Source organism: Toxorhynchites rutilus, chromosome 2, assembly GCF_029784135.1.
Source record: "Toxorhynchites rutilus septentrionalis strain SRP chromosome 2, ASM2978413v1, whole genome shotgun sequence".
In the NCBI taxonomy this organism is placed as follows: domain Eukaryota; kingdom Metazoa; phylum Arthropoda; class Insecta; order Diptera; family Culicidae; genus Toxorhynchites; species Toxorhynchites rutilus.
The window spans coordinates 214,484,330-214,505,041 of NC_073745.1; the positions used below are offsets into that span (position 1 = coordinate 214,484,330).

Below are 20,712 nucleotides of genomic sequence, written 5' to 3' on the forward strand. Positions count from 1 at the left end.
TATCCCGTAAGTTTGAACTTATTTACATAGATGGTATCCAAACAACACTAAACATTGGCTACAGTTTCGCCGGCACGGTTGATTGCCGTTATGAACCAGCACAAAAAAACAAAGCAAATTATGCGCCAGTGGCGGTACCACGGTCAAAGCATTCCCTGAATCACATTCGCCGAACCAGCTGGCGGAAGCATATGCATAAAGGTTACTAGGTTACTATTTTCAACGACAACTGTTTATTTATTATACTGCTTCAAATACCTTCGACGAAATCAAATGTAACCATACCAACGTAAGTAATAACATAAACAAATCCAAACTTTTCGTCTTGCCATTCCTCATACGTCTATTCTAAATAGTGTAAATTACGAGCCCCCTGTTAACTCCATCATCTTGGTCAAATGATACTCCCTGAATGTTTTTGTATATCGGAGTGCCATCTATAAGTCAATTTGCTTTAATTCGTGAATGGACGATAAAAACCTATCGTTCTGTCATTTAGAAGGGCAAATGCTTTCAGACGGGGCAGCTGCCGTCATTCTTATGTTGATCTGTCTTCTATCGCATTGTTTCGAGACCGAAAATTGACTAGACGCTTGCTGCCAGCAAACACAGAACACAGTGTTGAGTGATGCGCAGGAAGGTGCTAAGTAGCAAGTTGCTAAAAATATAAGCAGATGAAGTCATATGCGAACTCATACGCACACAGAAGAAGAGACAGCAAGCAATTTACGAAAAAATACAAAACGCCAGTCCACAAGTTTCGTTTTCAATAATTGAGTGCTAAGTGAAACTTATTGCTAAATATTCTTAAGAAAACAATCGTATTCGGGTTTTCCCTATTCCAAAGACGCACCAAGGACTCGAGAAATCGCCATTTAACGCTTGACGAGGATTTCCACACGTTGAAAACACAAACCCAAAGAACCACAGGTAAGCTGATGAATTTTGTTTCCACTGTTATGAAATTATTGGCTTTGCGTATGAGAGAAGCCTTCAGCATCCGGTTAAGATGACAACAGCATCAGAACGGAAGGATGGAGAGAAGACAAGAGCCCACGTATACGTGTGTTTATGCGTTTTGAAATGCGAATTACGTCAAACTCGATGGTGTGTAGGTTTGGTTTTGCTATCCGCTTTCCATGAAACCTAATGATTTATGCAAAAAGCTTCCTAGCTGAAGAGGTTTAGTTTGAATTGTTGCAGATAGGCTTTCTGCTTAGTTGTTGAATGTGTTTAAATGGTTTATTTGAAAATGATGAACTTTTTAAATGAAATGTTAATATGTATATCATTAGAATAATACAATTAACCCTTTGCGGTTGTCTACTCTCAGCCACCACAGTCTAGTGAACTTTTTCACGAATTTATACAGAGTTTCTATCAATAATAAGTAACGGTATTCGGCATAAACAAATTATTATTAGCGTGGAAAGATAGGAGATTCTCTTTCAACGGAAATTTATTCGACTCTCGAATGGCGTTAACATTCCCTGTGGAACTTCTGCTGTCTAAACGTATGCATTAACTAGCGTTATCCATTATTACTTAGTTCTTAGTAATAGATTTCTCAAGCCAAATAACACGCCTTGAATGTGGGGCAAGCTCTAGAATACGCGTGACCACAGATTATACCGATATTGCAACTTTTCGATACCATTTTTATAGTACTTTTTCGGTTTTTCCAAAATAGGCCTCAGTTTCGGTACTCACTTCATCATCGGTTTTAAATTTCTTGCTAGCGAGCATTGTCTTCAGGTCTGCAAACAGAAAGTAATCGCTAGGGCCCAGATCTGGAAAAACCGGTGGATGCGGAAGCAATTCGAAGCCTAATTCATGCAATTTTACAATCAATACACGAAAATTGGATTTTTCCATTTTTTTTTTTTTCACAATAACAAAAGTTGCTTCACTCTCGTCGCTGTAACTCACGAAGCAATAGACCGATTGCTTTCAAATTTTGACACGTATCCATTGAAAGATGGGGCTTTGTGATAGTCAAGAAGATTTTTGCAAGAGGCGCCATCTAGACGTCAGGCAGTTCGCGTAGAGCATCGAGAGCAATCGGTCGCTTTACTGAGTTTCTCTAAATCCAAGTGATATATCGTTCTTGGCTTAAAAATGGAACTACGCCACCCAGAACATCCAGTATAGTGTTCTGCCACCGGTCCTACTTTTTTTCCGCACGATTGTTACGTAGTTGCGGGTGAAGTCTTTAATCCCGTTTTCAAGCACGCATTGGTGTACTAGGGTACATGAAAGAGAAAGAGCTAAACCAGTTCCTAACGTCTAGGACTACGTCTTTCATTTCTATACTGGGGTGTAATTTCAAAGTTTCGAAAACGAAAGCGTTACGCCGGAGAACGAGATTTTGAGCGTTAATAGATCCTAAACAAGTGAATGAAATGGTATTATAAATACCTCATTCAAAAGATAAAATGTCTACGCTTTCTATGCTTGTTACCTTTTGATCCAAAAACATACAATTGCTTTACAAACACCTTACAATTGCCTTACAAAACAGGCTATTGAAATAACACCAATGTCGCGAGTGTCTCGGAAATCCACTCAGTTTATGATTGCGCAACGATTGAGGTACCATCGCAGGAATGAATGGATGCTTCCCCAACACAGACTTCAAAATCATGGAGCCAGGGGAAATCGGCATTGCAAAATAGATACAAGCAGCGGGTACTTTTGTATTCGTTTGCGCTTTTGCAAATCGGAATGTTTCGCTAACACAGATTTCAAAACCACAGAGTTTGGGGAAATCGGTATTGCAAAATAGATGCAAGTTGTGGGTTTATTTGTACTCGCTTGCATTTTTGTAAACCGGAATGCGTTTTCCCAACACAGATATCGAAACCAAGAAGTTGGGAAAATCGGCATTGCAGCTCTCGGCGTACTTTTATACCCCCATGCATTTTTACACTCCGGAATTCGTTTTGCTAACACGGTCTACAAAAGTGGTTACAAATGCAACGCTTTGGCTCGGTTATTCAAGACTGCATATCCCTTCATGTCGCCAGTTCACTGAACTTCTACGCATACCGTTTGATGATTAGGTAAAATGTTGATAACTATTTAGTATATTACTACCTTCATCCTTGAATTGATCTAAATTGGGATTTGTTTGCATTTGATTTCGTAAATTGTTTAATTCATTCACTAGTTTAATCAATACATACGAAAGATAGCTCTTCGTAGCGGCGATGTCGTATCCAATGAGAAACATCCGAGGTGCGATTGGTGAATGGTGAAAAAACACAAATGACTACAAAGCCAACGGCAGTCCTACGTCAACCTTGCGGTTATAGCATAGGTATAACCCATCCATAGCTTTTTGATCGGGAAAAGTCTTGAAGATTTTGCTGGGCCAATAGAGCATGCGAAAAGTGAAGCGAAGTGTACCCGGTACGTGTTAAAAACTCGAAAAGCCTCCCAGGTGGAGAAACTATTGGAAATGACTCAGCTGCACGATGGGACAGAGATATCTATTGAATTACATCCAGCGCTCGATGCGTGATATCCTCTTTTGGTTTGTTGGAACTGAGCGAAGAGGAGATCGAAAACCATTTAGTGCAACAAGGTGTTATGAAAGCAAGACGAATTCTGAAAAGCAATAAGGAGAAAACCTCAGCTATAGTGTCAACTTTCAACAAAAGCATATATCCGGAAACCGTCAAAGTCGGCGTTCTACGTGTAAGAACACGACCTTACTATCCAAATCCGATGTTGTGTTTCAAGTGTTACGAGTACGGTCACCCAAGAATAAACTGCCCAAACCCCAAACGATATTATAATTGTTCCAAAGAACACGAAGAAAGAGACGCGTGCGAGGAAGAACCATTTTGTCGTAATTGTAAAGGGAATCAGCAGTCGACAATGCGAAATCTACAAAACAGAAGTTGCTGTAATCCGCACAAAAATAGATTTCAATCTGTCATATGTAGACGCAAGGAAACGGGTCGCAATTGGAAGCGGTAGTTACGCACAGGTAGCTGCACAACCTCGTATTGATCATGTCAGGTTGACGGCATTATCAAATCAGGTTACGGAGAAAGATAATGAAATAACGAAACTCACAAAGGAAATCCAACAAAAACAAGCAATTGAACAGAAACTGAACATAATCAATGAGCAAAACAAACAGGAAGACGACAGAATTAACGAACTTTTAAAACTGATCCATGATTAAGACACGAGACTTACAAAGCTTGAGGCGCAAAACCCGAAAATGAAGAAATATATTGAAGCCACACAGATTAGAACACGATCGAATTCAATGACCAGCGAAACAGAACCGGAAACAAGTAGGAAAAAAACGAGGAACAGGCCACCAAACGCATTCTAATCAACCGTCAGATATGTCACCACCACCAAAAAAAATTCCAACGCAAGAAGCCCGATCAAAACTAGAAGAACCACAAACCAACCTTCATATGAAGAGCTAGGCCTAACAGACTCCGAACATGACTCAGATGTTTCCAAGCCGCCTAAAATAACCCACAATGAACCTGCAAGGCAATACTAACCGCACACCACAGTCCAATTCCCACCCTACCTACTACAACATAATGCCGAACAACAACACAAATCGTCGGTTTGAGGGGTGGGAAAGGGTAGTACCCCCCTCACTTCTAGAAGAAGCGCAGCAGGATGGTGAAGCAATCCGGGACGTCATATCCCAACCCGTTGATGGTGAAACCTCCTGTGCGGCCGACCGTCGATCGAACCGCGAATTACTCAAATTACACAATTTATTATTACTGTTTTCGCATGGATACCAGGCCACTGCGGCATCCTCGGAAACGAAAAAGCGGATCATTTAGGAACTTCTGGGATAAGAGGAAATCAGTATACAGACAAAGTCCCTGGTCATGATGTCAATTCGTGGCTGAATTTTCCGCAACTCTTGGTCAACTATTTGGTATAAGCAAACGGCATTATTTTTGGGCAAAATTAATAGTTGCATCAACAGATGGGAAGATTTTCCAAACTTTAAAGAGCAAAAAGTAATAACCCGTCTTCGCACTGGCCACACCAAGATTTCACACAACATGAGTGGCGGAACTTTCCATGTAGACTGCGATTTGTGTCAAGTCGGGCACTTTTTATGCGTTTGCCCCAAGTATGAGAACCTTCGAGACAAATACCGAATATCAAGCAGCATCCGCGATGTACTCCAAGATGACAAATCTTCATCAGCAACATTAATCTGCTTCCTCAAGGACGCAGGTCTCTTCCACCACATCTGAAATAGCTGGGAAAAGGAGTTAGAAGCATGAACAGACAACGTTACAAACAATCAATAGAACCAAAACTGTAAAAATAAAGAGATGAACCAGCCCACGGCTGAAAATCTCTATAATGAAGCATATATAAAAAAAATCTAGACGTCAACCTTATGAACTTTTCAGCCAAACTGTTATACATCTCTCCAATCAACTTCGCTGTTATTTCATATATTGTTCTGATTATTAGCTACAGCCAGTGGCGTAGCGTGACCGGGTGACACCCGGGGCGGGTTACTAAGCTGTAACCCCTTCACAATACTGAGTTTTTGTTTTCGAATGAAAACTCAAACTTATCTAAGCATACAAATGTTGGCGAACTGACAGTTACAAAATAAGAAAATAAATAATAAAATATGGTTTATTTGTGAATGTCGAAATGTGACTCAACTAAATCAGGGGGACCGCCCCTTTCGCCTCCCTAATTCCTCCCACCGATCCCTTCACTACGCCACTGGCTACAGCCATGAACCTCATGAACGTTTTCAGTAGTTACAATGCTGTGCGAAATACTTCCGAGGTCACATGGGAAGAGCGTTATCAATAATCATGACTATCATTTTCCGTTATTACCGTATTATGTTTACTCGAATTTAGCATCTGTTGATTAGAATGTATGTCTCATCATCTCTTCTCAAACAAAACTTTTCAACCATTTTTGGGAGATGACAATGTTATCAGTAGTTCGTCATCCCAAACTGGTTACTAGTGGATCACTTCATTAGGAGCGGAAGCAGCACACAATGAAACGAGCAAGAATGTTAGCTCAAAATGAACACATATTTTTCAAATTAAGATCATTCCCTGTTCAACTCGCAACTAAACAAACAACGCTGAACACCAAGGCGAGTATAAACAAAGAATTTTAATTTTCCTCTTCGCTTCAGAAATTCATTTGATGGTCGTCTATTAGTGCGTATGTGTGTGGGAGTACTTAATAATTAGTGGCTTAGGTCAGTTTTCCATGGTTTTCGTTCTTTCTATCCACGCGTTCGTTCGCATTGCAGCTGCATCTGAGGCGATCATGTGCTGGAAAAATTTTTCGCATAGTGGTAACGGTCGAGATAGCAATAGTATCATCCAACCCACAGTAAACTGGTGAATCATAGATTGAAACTTGTGGTTTTGGTTTTCTTTCTCAAAATGTGGTATATCTTTTGAAAGCAAAATATATATTGATAGAGATGAGCATTATGAAACAGTGAACAGCACAAGTTTCTATTAAATTTATTCACTAATTACTAACTACCATGAACAACTTGCTAAGGGGAAGTATAAATTCTGTTTACTACATATGAAACGACGTGCAATTTATGCACTTAAATAACAGGACAAATAAATGAATGAAAAAATATGATCCCCCCATGTTTGATGATGAAAATATCATTTATTACATCTACTGACTGAATGTTTCTGATTTCTTTTACAGCATGAGTAAGCAAGCGCCACCGGCTTATGGTTTCGTGCCGCCACCGTCGGCACCTCCCAGCTACGCACAAGCCGTGGGAGGAGTTCCACCGGCCAGCCCATTTATTCCAAATGTTCAACAGCCCACCGGTCCGCCCATCATTACCACAGTCGTTCCGGTCGGGCCACAGACAACGCACATGATCTGTCCCAGCTGCCAAGCCGAAATCAACACACAAACAACAACCTCACCCGGGTTGATCGCTTATGTATCTGGCTTTCTAATTGCATTATTTGGGTAAGTGTTTCCATAAGCTAGCAATTAGTTCTCGCTGCAATGATATTTGTATTGTTTTGTTTCAGTTGCTGGCTCGGATGCTGCCTGATTCCGTGCTGCATTGATGAATGTATGGATGTCCATCACAGTTGCCCCCATTGCAAGGCCTATCTCGGACGACATCGACGATAAGAAGCTGGAACTGAGCGCCAATGCTGTTGATATCACTGAACCGAATCTGCCATAGTTCCATCTCTAGGGTATCTCGAAATATAACATAACGAAAGGGTAACCTGCTAAGAAAAAAAAACGAATCCATTGATAAAACTGTTTGGTAGCACTCGTGACATACGTAACCAACAAATATTTTTAAATTGTTCGTGTCGTTGGTAAACCATACGCAAAGCGCACCACTCGCTGTTTTGTAACGGCAGATGAACAATTGACATCAGCATAATTATTGCAATAATTTCTGTGTAATCTACTAAAGCAAAACGAAGGCCGCTGTTACCAACGAGTACAGAGGGCAGTGATTATTTGAAACCGATTTCTCTGTCGTGAATGTGTAACTTGTTATATTCATTGTTTCTTTGATTCTTCTCGCGGACTTACACATTTTTATACGTCTCGTTCGTATTGGTAGTGTTGTGTTATTGTTATAACATTTGCAGCCGATAATATTGAATAAACCAAAAATGATTTTAATGTAACTAAATGTATGTGTTTTTGCTCTGTGTGAATATCATAAAAAGTCTTTTTCGGTTCTAGAACTGACTCATGATGTTTCTTGCAAGACTTGAAATTCGAAAATAAGATATACCAAATCGATATTCCAAAGGTAAGTGACAGTCTACAATAATCCTGGTGAGTTGATCTTAGAGGCAAAAACTAATAATTCTAGCATGGAGCTATTAATTTCTGCTCATTTTAATATTTTATTTCCATCCATGTTGAATTTCAAGACAACCTTTTGAATCTCGAAATAACTCAATTTTTGTTACAGATAGAGTAACGCTTTGTAATGGTTGGCGCATCAACTATTGAGCGTTCGAATAGGTTTGCATCTTAATCTCATAGATGGCGAAACAGTACTACACAATTTTTTTTGTGTTCACTACAGCGGCCCATCCGCGTTGGCGGCATTGAGCTTCGTTTACTAGTTTAGGGCTAAGGGTGCTCATACACTGTTTGACCGGAGCCAAATATTTGACTCTTTTTGACAGATAAAATTTGGTCAACGTGTACTGATCAAATATATTCTACACAAAACACGACAAGCAAATATTCAATTATTGGATGCCTAAAATATTATTTCAGTCTGTTCTTCGAACCTGTCGGTACATGGTTAGGTTACCTTGAATATTTCAGTTGATTTTTCCATGTTCGGTGTTTGATATTGTTTACTACTGTTGAAAATTGAAGAGTGGCAAACAAAATAGTGTTTGTACAAATATCAAATCAAACCTTATCTGTCAAAAAATATCAAATAATTGTCCTCCGGGCAAACAGTGTACGGCCACCTTAAGACCAAAGTACGTAGAATAAGAAGGTAGTCTACTCCCTGCTTTGTTCAAGTAGTGATAGGCAAAGAAAAAAAGCAAAAAATAGTTATTAACCATAGATCGAATCCACATAAATTCAAACATTTTTTAATTTTTTAAATTATAACACAAGAACTGTCTCGAAATAATGGAATAGTGGTATACTTAATTATTTTAAAATTGAAAACAGTAAAATTATCGCACCTGTACTATAGAAATAATGCGAAACCGATAAACAAATGTGTGGAGAGGTTATATCGAAGCAGTGTCGTTCTCGTTCCCGATCCAAGGAGCGAATGCATGGGATAACTGAAAACATCTCCGATTAGTTTATCTCTTTCGAAATTATTCTGTTCCGGCATCGCGGAACGTGGTATTTCAACATTTTTCTGAAGTAAACAAAAACTATTCAGTATGAAATCGACAGAAATTCACATAAAACGTTACTTGCAGTGAAAAACAAGTACACTATCGTGTTTACCGTCGACTCGACCGGCGATTTTGCCACTTTTTATGATGTTTAGAACTTTTAAAATCGAGAAATATTGAAAAAACTTCAGAACTTCGAACAAATTGAGGATTTTTTATTACTAACTTCGTTGTGTGTGTAATTCATGGGCTCTCCGTGTGTATACACAGGAAATATCCCTTACCTTCTATTCTATGTACATTGCCTTAAGACAAGACGTGACAACTGGCTTCTTACTCTTCTTTCTGCATTTTCGTCGATCAAGTGCTAGATAACAGTAAAGCGGGATGTGAAGGTTGCCAAATGTTATAAAATTTCGGAAGATTATTTCCCATGAAAAACATGTGTTCTTCGTACCATGTATTTTCTGAGCTGCACCATTTTTTTTGTATTGTAATTTTTCAACCGAATGTCACATATTTTAAGCAATAAGTACTTTCCTGTTATTTTGGTATGCAAAAAATTAAAGAAAACTTGAAAACGTTGATTTGATAGTAGGAGTATGTGTTGAAATACATGAATTAAATTTATAGTTCATTTTATTTATCAAGAGATTGTGGGCCTTGCCGTTTACGCTTCACGATGAAATCGAAATGAACTACACGCCATTAAATTTCGTTTCACGAGTTAAAGAAAATGATGGGTTTTCAGGTAGAATGAACCCTTTTCAAAAAGAAATTATGAATCAAAATTACCTTTTCCGTATCAAATTAGTGTTCAATGTGAATGGAAAACTTTGCTTTCTTCAATTGGTAAAATAATCTTGTACAAAAATTGTATCTGAAGATAATGTTATGTTATAATGATAAGTTTTAGTGAGAATATCGGAAAGTGTATAGAAAATAGGTCAAGTTAGGGCAAGAAAGGCGTGCTTCAAGTAAATAAATAACGCCAAGTAAAAATTTTCATTCAGATTTTAGCAATTAAAAAGAGCCTTCTGGCCGAGTAGTAAGACTTGTTAAAAACTAATTTCGTATCCAGATGACGACACCGTATCGTTGTCATCGCGGATACACTTCATTTCGTTTTCACCGTGAAGTGTATAAAGGAATAAGGCTTTATAATTCAACTTTGATATCGTTCAAATACTAATAGTACTGAAATACATTCCCAAAATATAACATAGCGTTTATTCAAGTTTTTTTTAGGTATGTGTGCTTTATTCAGGTTCCAACATGATTTTGAATACGTTCCATGCTGTCTTGGTTATTATTTGTTATTTGATCTTAATTTTATTGCTAACTGCTTTACGGTTGGAAAATAATTGAATGTTCTTCTCTGCTAGGCCGCTGCCATTATGCTATGCTAGATGACAAGAGAATCACAAAAAATGTAGGGTGGAAATTCCGATGCAATGTTTCCCTCTCTTCAGGAACTGAACACCGGACGTAATAGAAACGAAAACTTACAAAGAATCCATAATAGAATTTTTCGCTAAAATGAAATGTGAATACAACTATTATTCAATTTTGAATATATTTGGCAACACTGTAAAAATGTTGGAGATCCCATTTTTGTATATTTATCTTTGTCAATTATTTTCCTCATTAACCAATCAGAAGCCGAGTTGCAAGTGGTCCGAGTTTGACAGAAGAGGTGGTCCGGAATCGGCCCCCTATTGTCATGTCTCGTCTCAGGTTTAGGGTGGCGTTAAAAAATAATTGATTTTCAGGCGAAGTAAACACGTTTTTAAAATTAAAATTATGAATGAAAACTAACTCAGAAACAATTTTGGAAATGTATAGACAAGTAGTTCAATAAAGATCAGAAATACGTGTTTCAAGTAATTAAATAACATGATGTAAATATTATCATCCAACTTTTAACATTTGAAAACCGGCTTGGTGTCTTCTAATCTGATAGAGATTACACGAGTTTGGGGCAAAAATTATAGTCCCTAATTGGAAGTCGCCACCAGACGTCGATATTATTCCACAATCAACGCGAATACACGCTCAATTGGCGATCTAACGTACAAATCTACATCTAGGCGGCGCTGCGGTGAAAGTGATGATGGTTTTAAATTTTGCCATGTGAGCTTATGGAAGGTTTGTAGTTCTTTCCATAAATTACAATGTTATAATCATAAAAGATTATTTGATTGCGATGAATTTGTAAGAAATTTAATTCTGCGCAATTTTATATATATAACATGTTATTTATTTACCTCTTTCAGTAGTGAAAACTATAAAAATGTTGACAATGGTTGAATTAAAGAAGGAAATTCGAGAGCACAATCAAACACAAATAGAAAAATGCACGATTCCTGCATGTGAGAACTACCTTGGAAAGCCCGGAAGTAAAATATAGGTGATTTGTTTTTGAGTTTTAGGTTACATTAGCATCATTTTCTTAGTTCAAAAACAAAATCCAGATGTCTCACCGATCGTTTACGTTTTGCGTTAGATCGCCAATTGACGAATTTACGTTGGTATGAAATTCGTTTAAATTTTCTAGAAAAATCCGAATTTATCTTCAAATTTCACGGTTTCATTTATTATTTCCACGCTGAAAAGGTTAAAAAATCATCATTTTATAATGTGCTATGTACATTACAAGAAATGGCTTGTTATAAGTATTGTAACTTCATTTTTTTTCAACGAAGTAAACGATGAATAGGGTGTTTCGCGCTAAAAATACTGCAAATCCTTCTCGTATCGGCCCCTACATAATCAAAGATATCAGCCAATTTGATATGATATCGATTTCATCGCAATTATCCATAGTATCAATAAGCGGTATGCATTATCAAACTTAAAATTTTCGAAGATTATCTATGACTTTGGTCAAATCGCGTATATATACATCGTAAATATACAAAGCCCTAACTTTCTTACCATATACTGATGACATTCAATGGCTGAAATGAATCTACATTGAAATAAAATGAATAATCACGACCGAATCTTGCTTTTCAGTGCGTAAAATAAACAAACACCATCACTTTTGAGGTTCTGAGCTCTAATGTACATGTCGCATGAGCTGATTTAACTTTGCATAAAATCGTCATTTGGCGATCTAACGCTAGTTAGTTTAACATAACATATTATTTTATTCATTGTAATGAAATGTGATGGAGTGCTCAGATCGATTAATGCAAATAGCTAGTAAATCTATCAGGAAATAACTGACCAATAATTGTAAGTACATGAGCCGCCGTATGTGTCGTCAATTTAGACCAATCAGAAGTGGGTATTTCCGTTAGGATAAGGATTGAGATATTTCAATTGTTCGATAGTTAGTTTTATGACATATATTATTTTATTCAATGTAAAAAATGTTATGGAGTGCCGAAATTGATTGACGCAACAATCTCATCAATCCATTATGGAATGACTGAGCAAGAAGCGTTTGAAATTGGACAAATTTCACGATGTGCTCGATTTTCGATTTTCAATTTGTACCCCAATATGTTCCCGAAAGACGTAATACTACGTTAAAATCCGAATTTTCCTTCAAATTTCCCGGATTCAAGTATTTTTTCCACACTGAAAAGGTTAGAAAAACATCGTTTTACAATCTGGTATGTATTTTATGGAGAATGGCTTGGTATAAGTGTTGTAACTTTTTAATTTTTTCAACTAGGTAAAAGATGAGTAGCATGTGTTGCGCTAAAAATACTACAAATCCTTCTCGTGTTGGCTCCTACATAATCAGTTAAATCAGCGAACTTAATATGATATCGATTTCATCCTCATTATTCACAGTATTCATAACCTGTATGAATTATAAAACTTAAAATTTTCGTAGATTATCTATGACTTTGGTCAAACAGCGTGTTGAAACCATCTTAAATATACAAAACACTTATTATTATTATAATTTTGTAGACTTATCTCACTTCTTAACTAGGCGAACCTAGCCAGAATTTTCACCTGCCCCCGGGCTTCTGAATGCCAAAGGGGGACTAGGCTCTGCGGAATGCACGTATCTGCATGCTCGTGCTGTTTCAGTCCTGACCGAGAAATTGTCGGACAATCGCGCAGGTGCTAAGGATGACCGACTTTTGGATGCCGGCCAATTCCTTCTCCATATTCAACACCTTTAGCGCTTCCAGAAGTGTCTTCGGGACAATTCCAGTTCCAGAGAGAACGACTGGAACAATTCTTGGGACCTCCCTTAGCCCCCACAGTTCCTTGAGCTCCACGGCCAATGGTCGGTACTTGCAGATTTTGCGACCGTGGGTCTCCTCCAGATTCTGGTTCAGTGGAATAGCGACATCGATGATGGTGACTTTGCGGTCGCTCTTGTCGTAAACCATTATATCTGGGCGGTTGTGGTGGATCGAGAGGTCGGTCAGAACAGTGCGATCCCAGTACAGCTTGAAACGGTCATTTTCCAGGACAGGTGCAGGCAGGTACCGGTAGTTTGGTACGTTGTCTTCCAGTAGAGCACATTGGAGCGCCAGTTGTCGATGAACAATACGGGCCACGTTGTTGTGGCGCTCGGTGTAGGCTGCGTTGGCCAAAACGGGACAGCCTCCCATAATGTGCTCTATGTTTTCACCTGGTTGATGGCACATCCGGCAAATGTCATCAACGTCTTGATGCCAGACGTACCGCCTACAGTTTCTCGTCGGCATTATCCTGTCCTGGATGGCTATCATGTCGGCTTCTACTACTGAAGAGAGTTCACCACGCGTTAGCCACAGATTAGATGCGGCCTTGTCGACGTGTGGCCGGTCCAGTTGATGGGGGTGGGCACCATGCACTGCCTTCTGCTTCCAAGCTGCAATCTTCTCCTCCACTGTCTGCAGATTGCAGTTGAGTTGGTACTCCGCTTGCGCCAAGTGCAGAGCGCTGTATCCTCTGTCGGCGGCGCAGACAGCCCGGTATAGCGCGTTTTGGTTGGCGCGTTCTGCGAAGTACTCGCGCAGTTGTCGTACCTGGGCAACACACAGTGCAGATATGTCGACTATTCCAAGTCCCCCTTCTTTGCGTGGCAGTGAAACTCTCTCCAGTGCCGATTGAGGATGGTGCATTCCGGCCTCTTTAAATGCTTTCCTCATCCTCCTCTCAAGGTCCTCTAGGTCAGTTTTGCTCCATTTGACTACACCAAAACTGAAGGTCAGCAGGGGAACCGCGAATGTGTTGATCGCGCGTACCTTGTTCCCCGCGTTGAGGAAAGTCCTCAGGACACAGTTCACTCGACTCAAGAACTTGTCTCGCAGCTCCGTCTTGATGTCGGAGTGGCGAATCCCGGTGAGCTGTCGGAATCCAAGATATTTATAGGATTCGCCACGAACCATGTCTCTTATGAACTCGCCGTCATAGACCTCGTAACCTCCGGATTCGGTAAGCTGCCCTTTCAGCAGATGGACACAGCGGCACTTGTCGAGGCCGAACTCCATGCAGATGTCCCTGCTTATGTCTTCGACAACCCGGATAGCTACACCTAGACGCTGACGTGAATCAGCGTAGACCTTGAGATCATCCATGTAGAAGGTATGGGTCACTTCTTCGTGGGCGCCGTCGCCATACCTTATTTTATAGCCATGACCGTTTCTATTGAGCGTCCTACTGAGGGGGTTCAGTGCCAGACAAAACCAAAGCGGGCTGAAAGAGTCGCCTTGGAATATCCCCCTCTTTATCTGCAGCGTTCTAGACTGCAACACATTTTCCCCATCACTGAGGTGCAGAGACGTACTCCACTGCCTCATCGCATGCTGCAGGAACCTAACGACGACGGGATCAATTTTATAGAGCTCCAATACCCGGACGAGAAACGAGTGAGGTATGGAGTCATAAGCCTTCCTGTAATCGATGTAGGCCATACTTAGGTTCCGCTGGTTATATACCGCCTGGCCGACTATGGCTGCGTCGATGATGGCCTGGTCTTTGCAGCCATGCGTATTTTTCCTGCATCCTTTCTGCTCTTCTGCGATGATGTGATGCTGTTCGCAGTGAGCAGAAACTTTGGCGGTAATTATGCTGCTCAGTATTTTGTACAGACTCGATAGGCACGTTATCGGTCTGTACTTTGATGGGTTCAATGTGTTGCTGTCTTTCGGGAGGAGGAAGGTGACGCCACGGGTGGCGAATTCAGGAAGGTTGTGTGGGTCACGTAGCACCTTGTTGAAGCACTCAGCTGTCTTTGGATGTGCGACGGTCAGCTTCTTGTGCCAAAAGTTCTGGACACCATCGGGGCCCGGTGCTGCCCAGTTCCTCAGGCACCGCGAGGCTTCGCGGACATCGTTCTCTCCGACGATGATAGCTGGCATCTCTCCAATTTCACCACAACTCTCCTCCTCCCGTCTTAACCACATTTGCCCGTCGCGATGTTCTACTGGGGTCTCCCAAATACCAGCCCAGAAGTTCGTCACATCGCTAATATCTGGCAAACCTTCGCGGTAGTCGGGCTTCTCGTCGCTAATGTGGTCGTAGAACGCTTTCTCGTTATCTCTGAACATCCGATTTTGTTCCTGGCGCTTTGCAGAGTCAGAGTAACGTTTCAGCCGTTTTGTAAGGACGCTCAATTGCTGTACCAGTGTGTCGAGTTTTTCCGTCAGCTGGTGAGCTCCCAGCTGGCGAAGTTCAGTAGGCCGCACGATCACAGCAACTTGGCGACATAATTTCACCGATCTGCTGCCTCTTTTGTACGCCATCAGTCTTCCAATTGCGGCGCGCTTGTTTAGGATCCGTTTCTCCAATCTCCTTCGCCATGGAGGCTCACGCCTTTCACGGAGATGTTGGAGCAGTCCGCCTCTTGGCCTAATACGGTATCCTAAACTTTTGGCGGTCGCCACAGCAGCACAGTAAACTTTCAGTTGCAGCTCCTCCATGTTCTCAGCATCAACCAAGTGCAGCGGAAGAACGTGCTCGTTCATGAGCTTTACTGCACTTGTCAGCCTGCGGGAATGCTGCAACTTCGGGATCCTGGGGCGCGACAAAGGGTCCGTGTCGCGGAACTGTGAGATCGCCTCGTCGTAATGGAAGACCAGATCGCGTAGTAGTTGTTGATCTGACTGTGGATCTTCCGGCTCAGAGGGTTGTTGTACTGTGGCCTCCACTGGTGCTGATTCGCGTGCCCCACTCGCGAATGAATTGCTCAGCCGTACTGAACTTCGTCTCGACACATCGCTTGCTCTGCTTGTTCTGGAGCTTAGTTCTCTCTGCACCTGCTGCTTGATCTCGTCGACTTGCGTTTGGGAGAGCATATTGTTGCGTACAATCGCTCTACGCCTCGCGTTCATCGCGTTTTGGTCAAGCCTCCCGACGAACTCTGGATACGCTTCCTCGAACATTGCGAGTATTCGAGGGCGACCGCTCATGTCCGTCTCCAAAGCAGTGCAGATGTAATAGGCGCGGATCACGAATTCGTTCATTTCGTGTGTCCACATGATCCGTCGCCTAGTAGTACCCACAAGTGTGGACGACTGTCGTCTGACAGTCGCAACACGCCTCGTAGGCGCAGCGTTTCGTTGGTGATGTCGATGGCTGCTGTTTCCGTGTGGCGGTAGCTCTTCGGGTTGAACCCGGCTGGTGGCCCGCTCTTGCACATCGCCCTCCAGCCGCTGGCCGCTCGCTCTTACGCCCGTTCCAGGACCAGCTCCAGTTCGGGGACCCTCCTCGGGTGATCGCATTCGTAGTATTCGTCTTGACCTTAGCTCCATTGTCTGGGTGTATCTCCTTTGCCCGGGAGACAGCGGGTTGGCAAGGCCTCCATGACCCGGGAGGCCTTCCCCGGGAGAGATATAGCGCTCTGACTCGCTCGCACCCCCTCACTTAGCCACTTTCGACACCCGTTCTCGGAGCCAAGACCAGGTGTGTGTTTCCAGTTCACGCCCGATCTAAAAATGTCGTCATATGATCTTTTATTATTATTATATAGAGTTATGGCACTTCTCAGCATTGAGCTGGAATATTCACCTACCCCCGGGCTTCTTAAATGCCAAAGGGGGATTAGGCTCTGTGGTATCTTTTTTTTTTCTTTTTTTCTCTTTATAATAGTGTCTGCACAATCATCGTGTTCTAATTATGGTGATTCAGGAACCGTCGCACTATGTTACACGTTCCAAGAATCACCGCTTTCTGCATAACCGCAAGCTGCTCTGTTACTTGCAGCTCCTCCAATGACTGCGTGAGAGAGTGTGGAACTAAACCAGTAGCAGAGATCACTACTGGTATAATACGGATGCCTTTCAAATGCCACATTTGTTTTAGTTCTTCTGCCAAGTCGTGATACTTGGTTATCTTGGCAGCAAACGTAGATTGTAGATTGTGGTCTAACGGTACTGCAATGTCTATTATCAGCACTTCTTTCTTATTTTTATCGTAGACCACAATATCAGGGCGATTAGCTGGTATTCGGACATCCGTAATAATCTCGCGATCCCAGTACAACTTGTAGCAGCTATTTTCCAAAACCGGATCCGGAATATACTTGTAGTAGGGTACCAACTGATTTACCAAGTTGCGTTTTGATGCTAGCTGTTGATGAACAATCTTGGCAACCGAGTTGTGACGATTGAGATAAGCTGATTCGGCTAGCGCTCCACAGCCGGCTATGACGTGTTCTATCGTCTCTCCTACTTTATTGCACTTTCTGCAACAGTCAACAACGTTTTCGTGCAAGATGTACTTCCGGTAGTTTTTGGTCGCTATTATCCGGTCCTGGATGGCTACCATAAACCCTTCTGTTTCAGAAAAGAGTTCACCTCGCACCAGCCACGTGTTCGATAATACTTTGTCGATATGCGCTTGCTCTAAACGATGGGGGTGTGTCCCATGAAGTTCCTTTTGCTTCCATGATGTTGTTTTTTCTTCTATGGTCTGCAAATTGCAGCTAAGTTCGTACTGCTCCTGCGCCAGATGCAGGGCACTGAATCCACGGTCCGCTTCACAGACAGCGCGATAGATATCGTGACGGGTCTGACTTTCCACGAAGTAACTCCGCAACTGCTGGATCTGGGAACTGCAAAGCGCTCTAATGTCAGTGACACCTCTTCCTCCTTCAACACGTGGCAAGGTGAATCTTTCTATGGACGACTTTGGATGGTGCATACGGTGCTTTGTGAACGTCACTCTCATTGCTCTTTCTATTGTTTCTAAATCGGTTTTCGTCCACTTCAGCACCCCGAAACTGTACGTGAGTAAAGGAACGGCAAACGTATTGACGGCTTTGATTTTTTTGCCGCCGCAGAGGTTTGTTTTCAAAACCTGGTTGATTCTGATCAAGAATTGTTCCTGGAGTTCCTTCTTGATTTTTGTGTGACAAATCCCTTTCAATTGCAGAAATCCCAGGTACTTATAGGATTCGCCTTCCACCAAATCTTGAATCACTTCACTCTCGTTAATGCGGAATCCTTCAGTCTCCACCAATCGTCCACGGTGGAGCTGTACTGCCTTACACTTTTCGATTCCGAGTTCCATCCGCACATCGGAACTAAAGTCGCTAACACACTGTAGAAGACTATGTAGCGCTTCTGTTGATTCCGCAAACAGTTTCAAGTCGTCCATATAGAAGGTATGGTTTATTGTCGTTGTTCTGTTGATATGGTAGCCATGGCTGCTTCGGTTGAGTGCTCTGCTCAAGGGGTTCATCGCAAGGCAAAACCACAAAGGACTGAATGTGTCACCTTGGAATATTCCCCTGCGAATATTGAGAGTTCTGGATCTCAACATAGTTGTTCCGTCGGTGATACTAAGCGAGGTGCTCCAGTTTACCATTGCGTGTTCCATAAACCTGATGACGCCATCATGTATCTTGTACATTTTTAGTACCTTTATCAGGTACGTATGCGGTACTGAGTCGTATGCTTTTTTATAGTCAATGTACGCCATACTCAGGTTCCTTCTGTTTCGGCTTGCTTGTCCGACGATGACTGCATCGATAACGACTTGATCTTTGCAGCCCCGCGTGTTCTGTTTACAGCCTTTCTGTTCTTCTGTTAATATTTCGTTAACTTCGCAATGGTTTTGTATCTTTTTATTAATCACCGACGTAAGTAGCTTGTACAGGCTCGTTAGACATGTTATTGGCCTGTACTTCGCCGCATTCGCTGTGTCTTGATCCTTTGGCATCAGATGAGTAATTCCCCTGGTCACGAACTCCGGTGTTGCTTGGGGATTTTCTAATACCTTATTGAAGCACTCTGCCATTCGCCCATGAGTTGAAGAAAACTTTTTGTACCAGAAATTGTGCACGAAATCTGGTCCTGGCGCAGCCCAATTCCTGGAATATCGAATGGCTTCGTTGATATCATGGGCGGTTACCATAACGGCAGGCATTGCTTCAAGTCCGTTTCCATATTCCTCTTCTTCTGCCAGCCACATCCTGTTACTTCGGTGTTGAATAGGGTTCTCCCATAAGCCTGACCAAAACTGGGTAACTTCGTCAATCTCAGGAAGACCACCATCGTAATTATTGCGTTTCTTTTTGATGCGGCTGTAGAACTCCCTTTCGTTCATACTGAACATACGATTATCCGCATGCCTTTTCGTACATTCCGTATAACGTCTTAACCTTTTTGATAGAGCACTCAACCGTTGTACGTGGGTGTCGAGGATCTCAATGATGCGGTTTTCATTAAGATCAGAGAGCTCTGCCGGCTTCACAATTTCAGCAACTCCACGAATCAGCTTTCGCGATCGACTTCCCCTCTTGTACTGCGTTAGTCGACCGATTTTTACTCGGAGCGTTTGGATACAACCTTCCAGGCGTCTCATCCAAGCAGGTTTCGGTTTTTTGGAGAGTACGCGGTTCTGTCTATCGTCTTGGTGAAAGGTGCGCATTCCTAACGTCCGTACAACAGCTACAGTTCCACAATAAACGATAAATTGCAGCTCCTCTAGATTCTCTACCACTTCCAGGTACACAGGTAGTACTTCCTGGTCGAGTACTTGGACGGCACTCGTTAGTCGGTGGGAATACTGCAACTTCGGAATCTTGTGTCGGGTTAAGGGGTCCGTTCCGTAAAACTGGGTCACTGCTGCATCCATGTGGAAAGCCAATTCGTTCTTTAATTGACCTCGTTGTTGATCCTCTGCCGGCTCTTGTCCTCTAGGCTCATCCACTGGATCCGGTGGTGGTGCAATAGATTCGCGCCTTTCACTAGCGAACGATGCACTCAGCCTAGCAGAGCTCCTTCTCGACATATCGCTCGATCTTCCACTCTCTCTACGCAGTTCTCGTTGCACTTCCAACTTGATGGCCTCTATTTCAGCCGGGGACAGCATGTTGTGTGATAAAATCGCTCGTCTCCGTGTGTAGAGCTTATTCCGATCTAGTTGGCCGGCAAATCGTGGGAACTGCTCGTTGAACATTTCCAGCATTCTTGGTCTGCCGGACATGTCCGTCTCCAATCTTGTGCAGACATAATAGCAACGAATCACGAATTCATTCATCTCTCTCGTCCACATGATTCGTTGCCGTTGGCGGCCTGTCAATGTGAGCGACTGACGTCGTCCAATCGCAGCATCATTTGCAGGTGCAGCATTGCCATTGTGATTTCTTGTGCTGCGGGTTCTGTTTAGCGTTCGGTTTACGGGCTGAGCCCGATGACTAGGGGTCCGCTCTTGCACCAATTCCTCTAGCCGCTGGCCGCTCGCATGTACGCCCGTTCCAGGACCAGCTCCAGTCCGGGGGCCCTCCTCAGGCGATCGCATTACTATAATTCTCCGATTTCTCAATTGCATTATTGGTAGTTTTCCTTTTCCCGGGAAAACACGGGTTGGCACAGGTTGCTTCTTAGAGTCCTCAACCTGCCTGAAGGACGGTATCTCAGCC

At 42.2% G+C, this 20,712-nt stretch overlaps 1 protein-coding gene across 1 annotated transcript; it reads left to right on the forward strand.

Moving 5' to 3' along the window:
* Positions 1-532: 532 nt before the first annotated feature.
* Positions 533-7,690, forward strand: LOC129770891 (LITAF domain-containing protein). Its single transcript, XM_055774062.1, has 3 exons — positions 533-930; positions 6,721-6,996; positions 7,062-7,690. Exons 2-3 carry the CDS (start codon positions 6,722-6,724, stop codon positions 7,165-7,167), a joined length of 381 nt encoding a protein of 126 aa, XP_055630037.1. The 5' UTR covers positions 533-930; position 6,721; the 3' UTR covers positions 7,168-7,690.
* The last annotated feature ends 13,022 nt before the right edge of the window (positions 7,691-20,712 follow it).

Bases quoted from the DNA above. Each gene is read 5' to 3' on its own strand.
- LOC129770891 (XM_055774062.1), top strand. From the start codon at position 6,722: ATGAGTAAGCAAGCGCCACCGGCTTATGGTTTCGTGCCGCCACCGTCG. The intron at 6,997-7,061 runs GTAAGTGTTTCC...GTTTTGTTTCAG, and splicing joins TTTCTAATTGCATTATTTGG to TTGCTGGCTCGGATGCTGCC.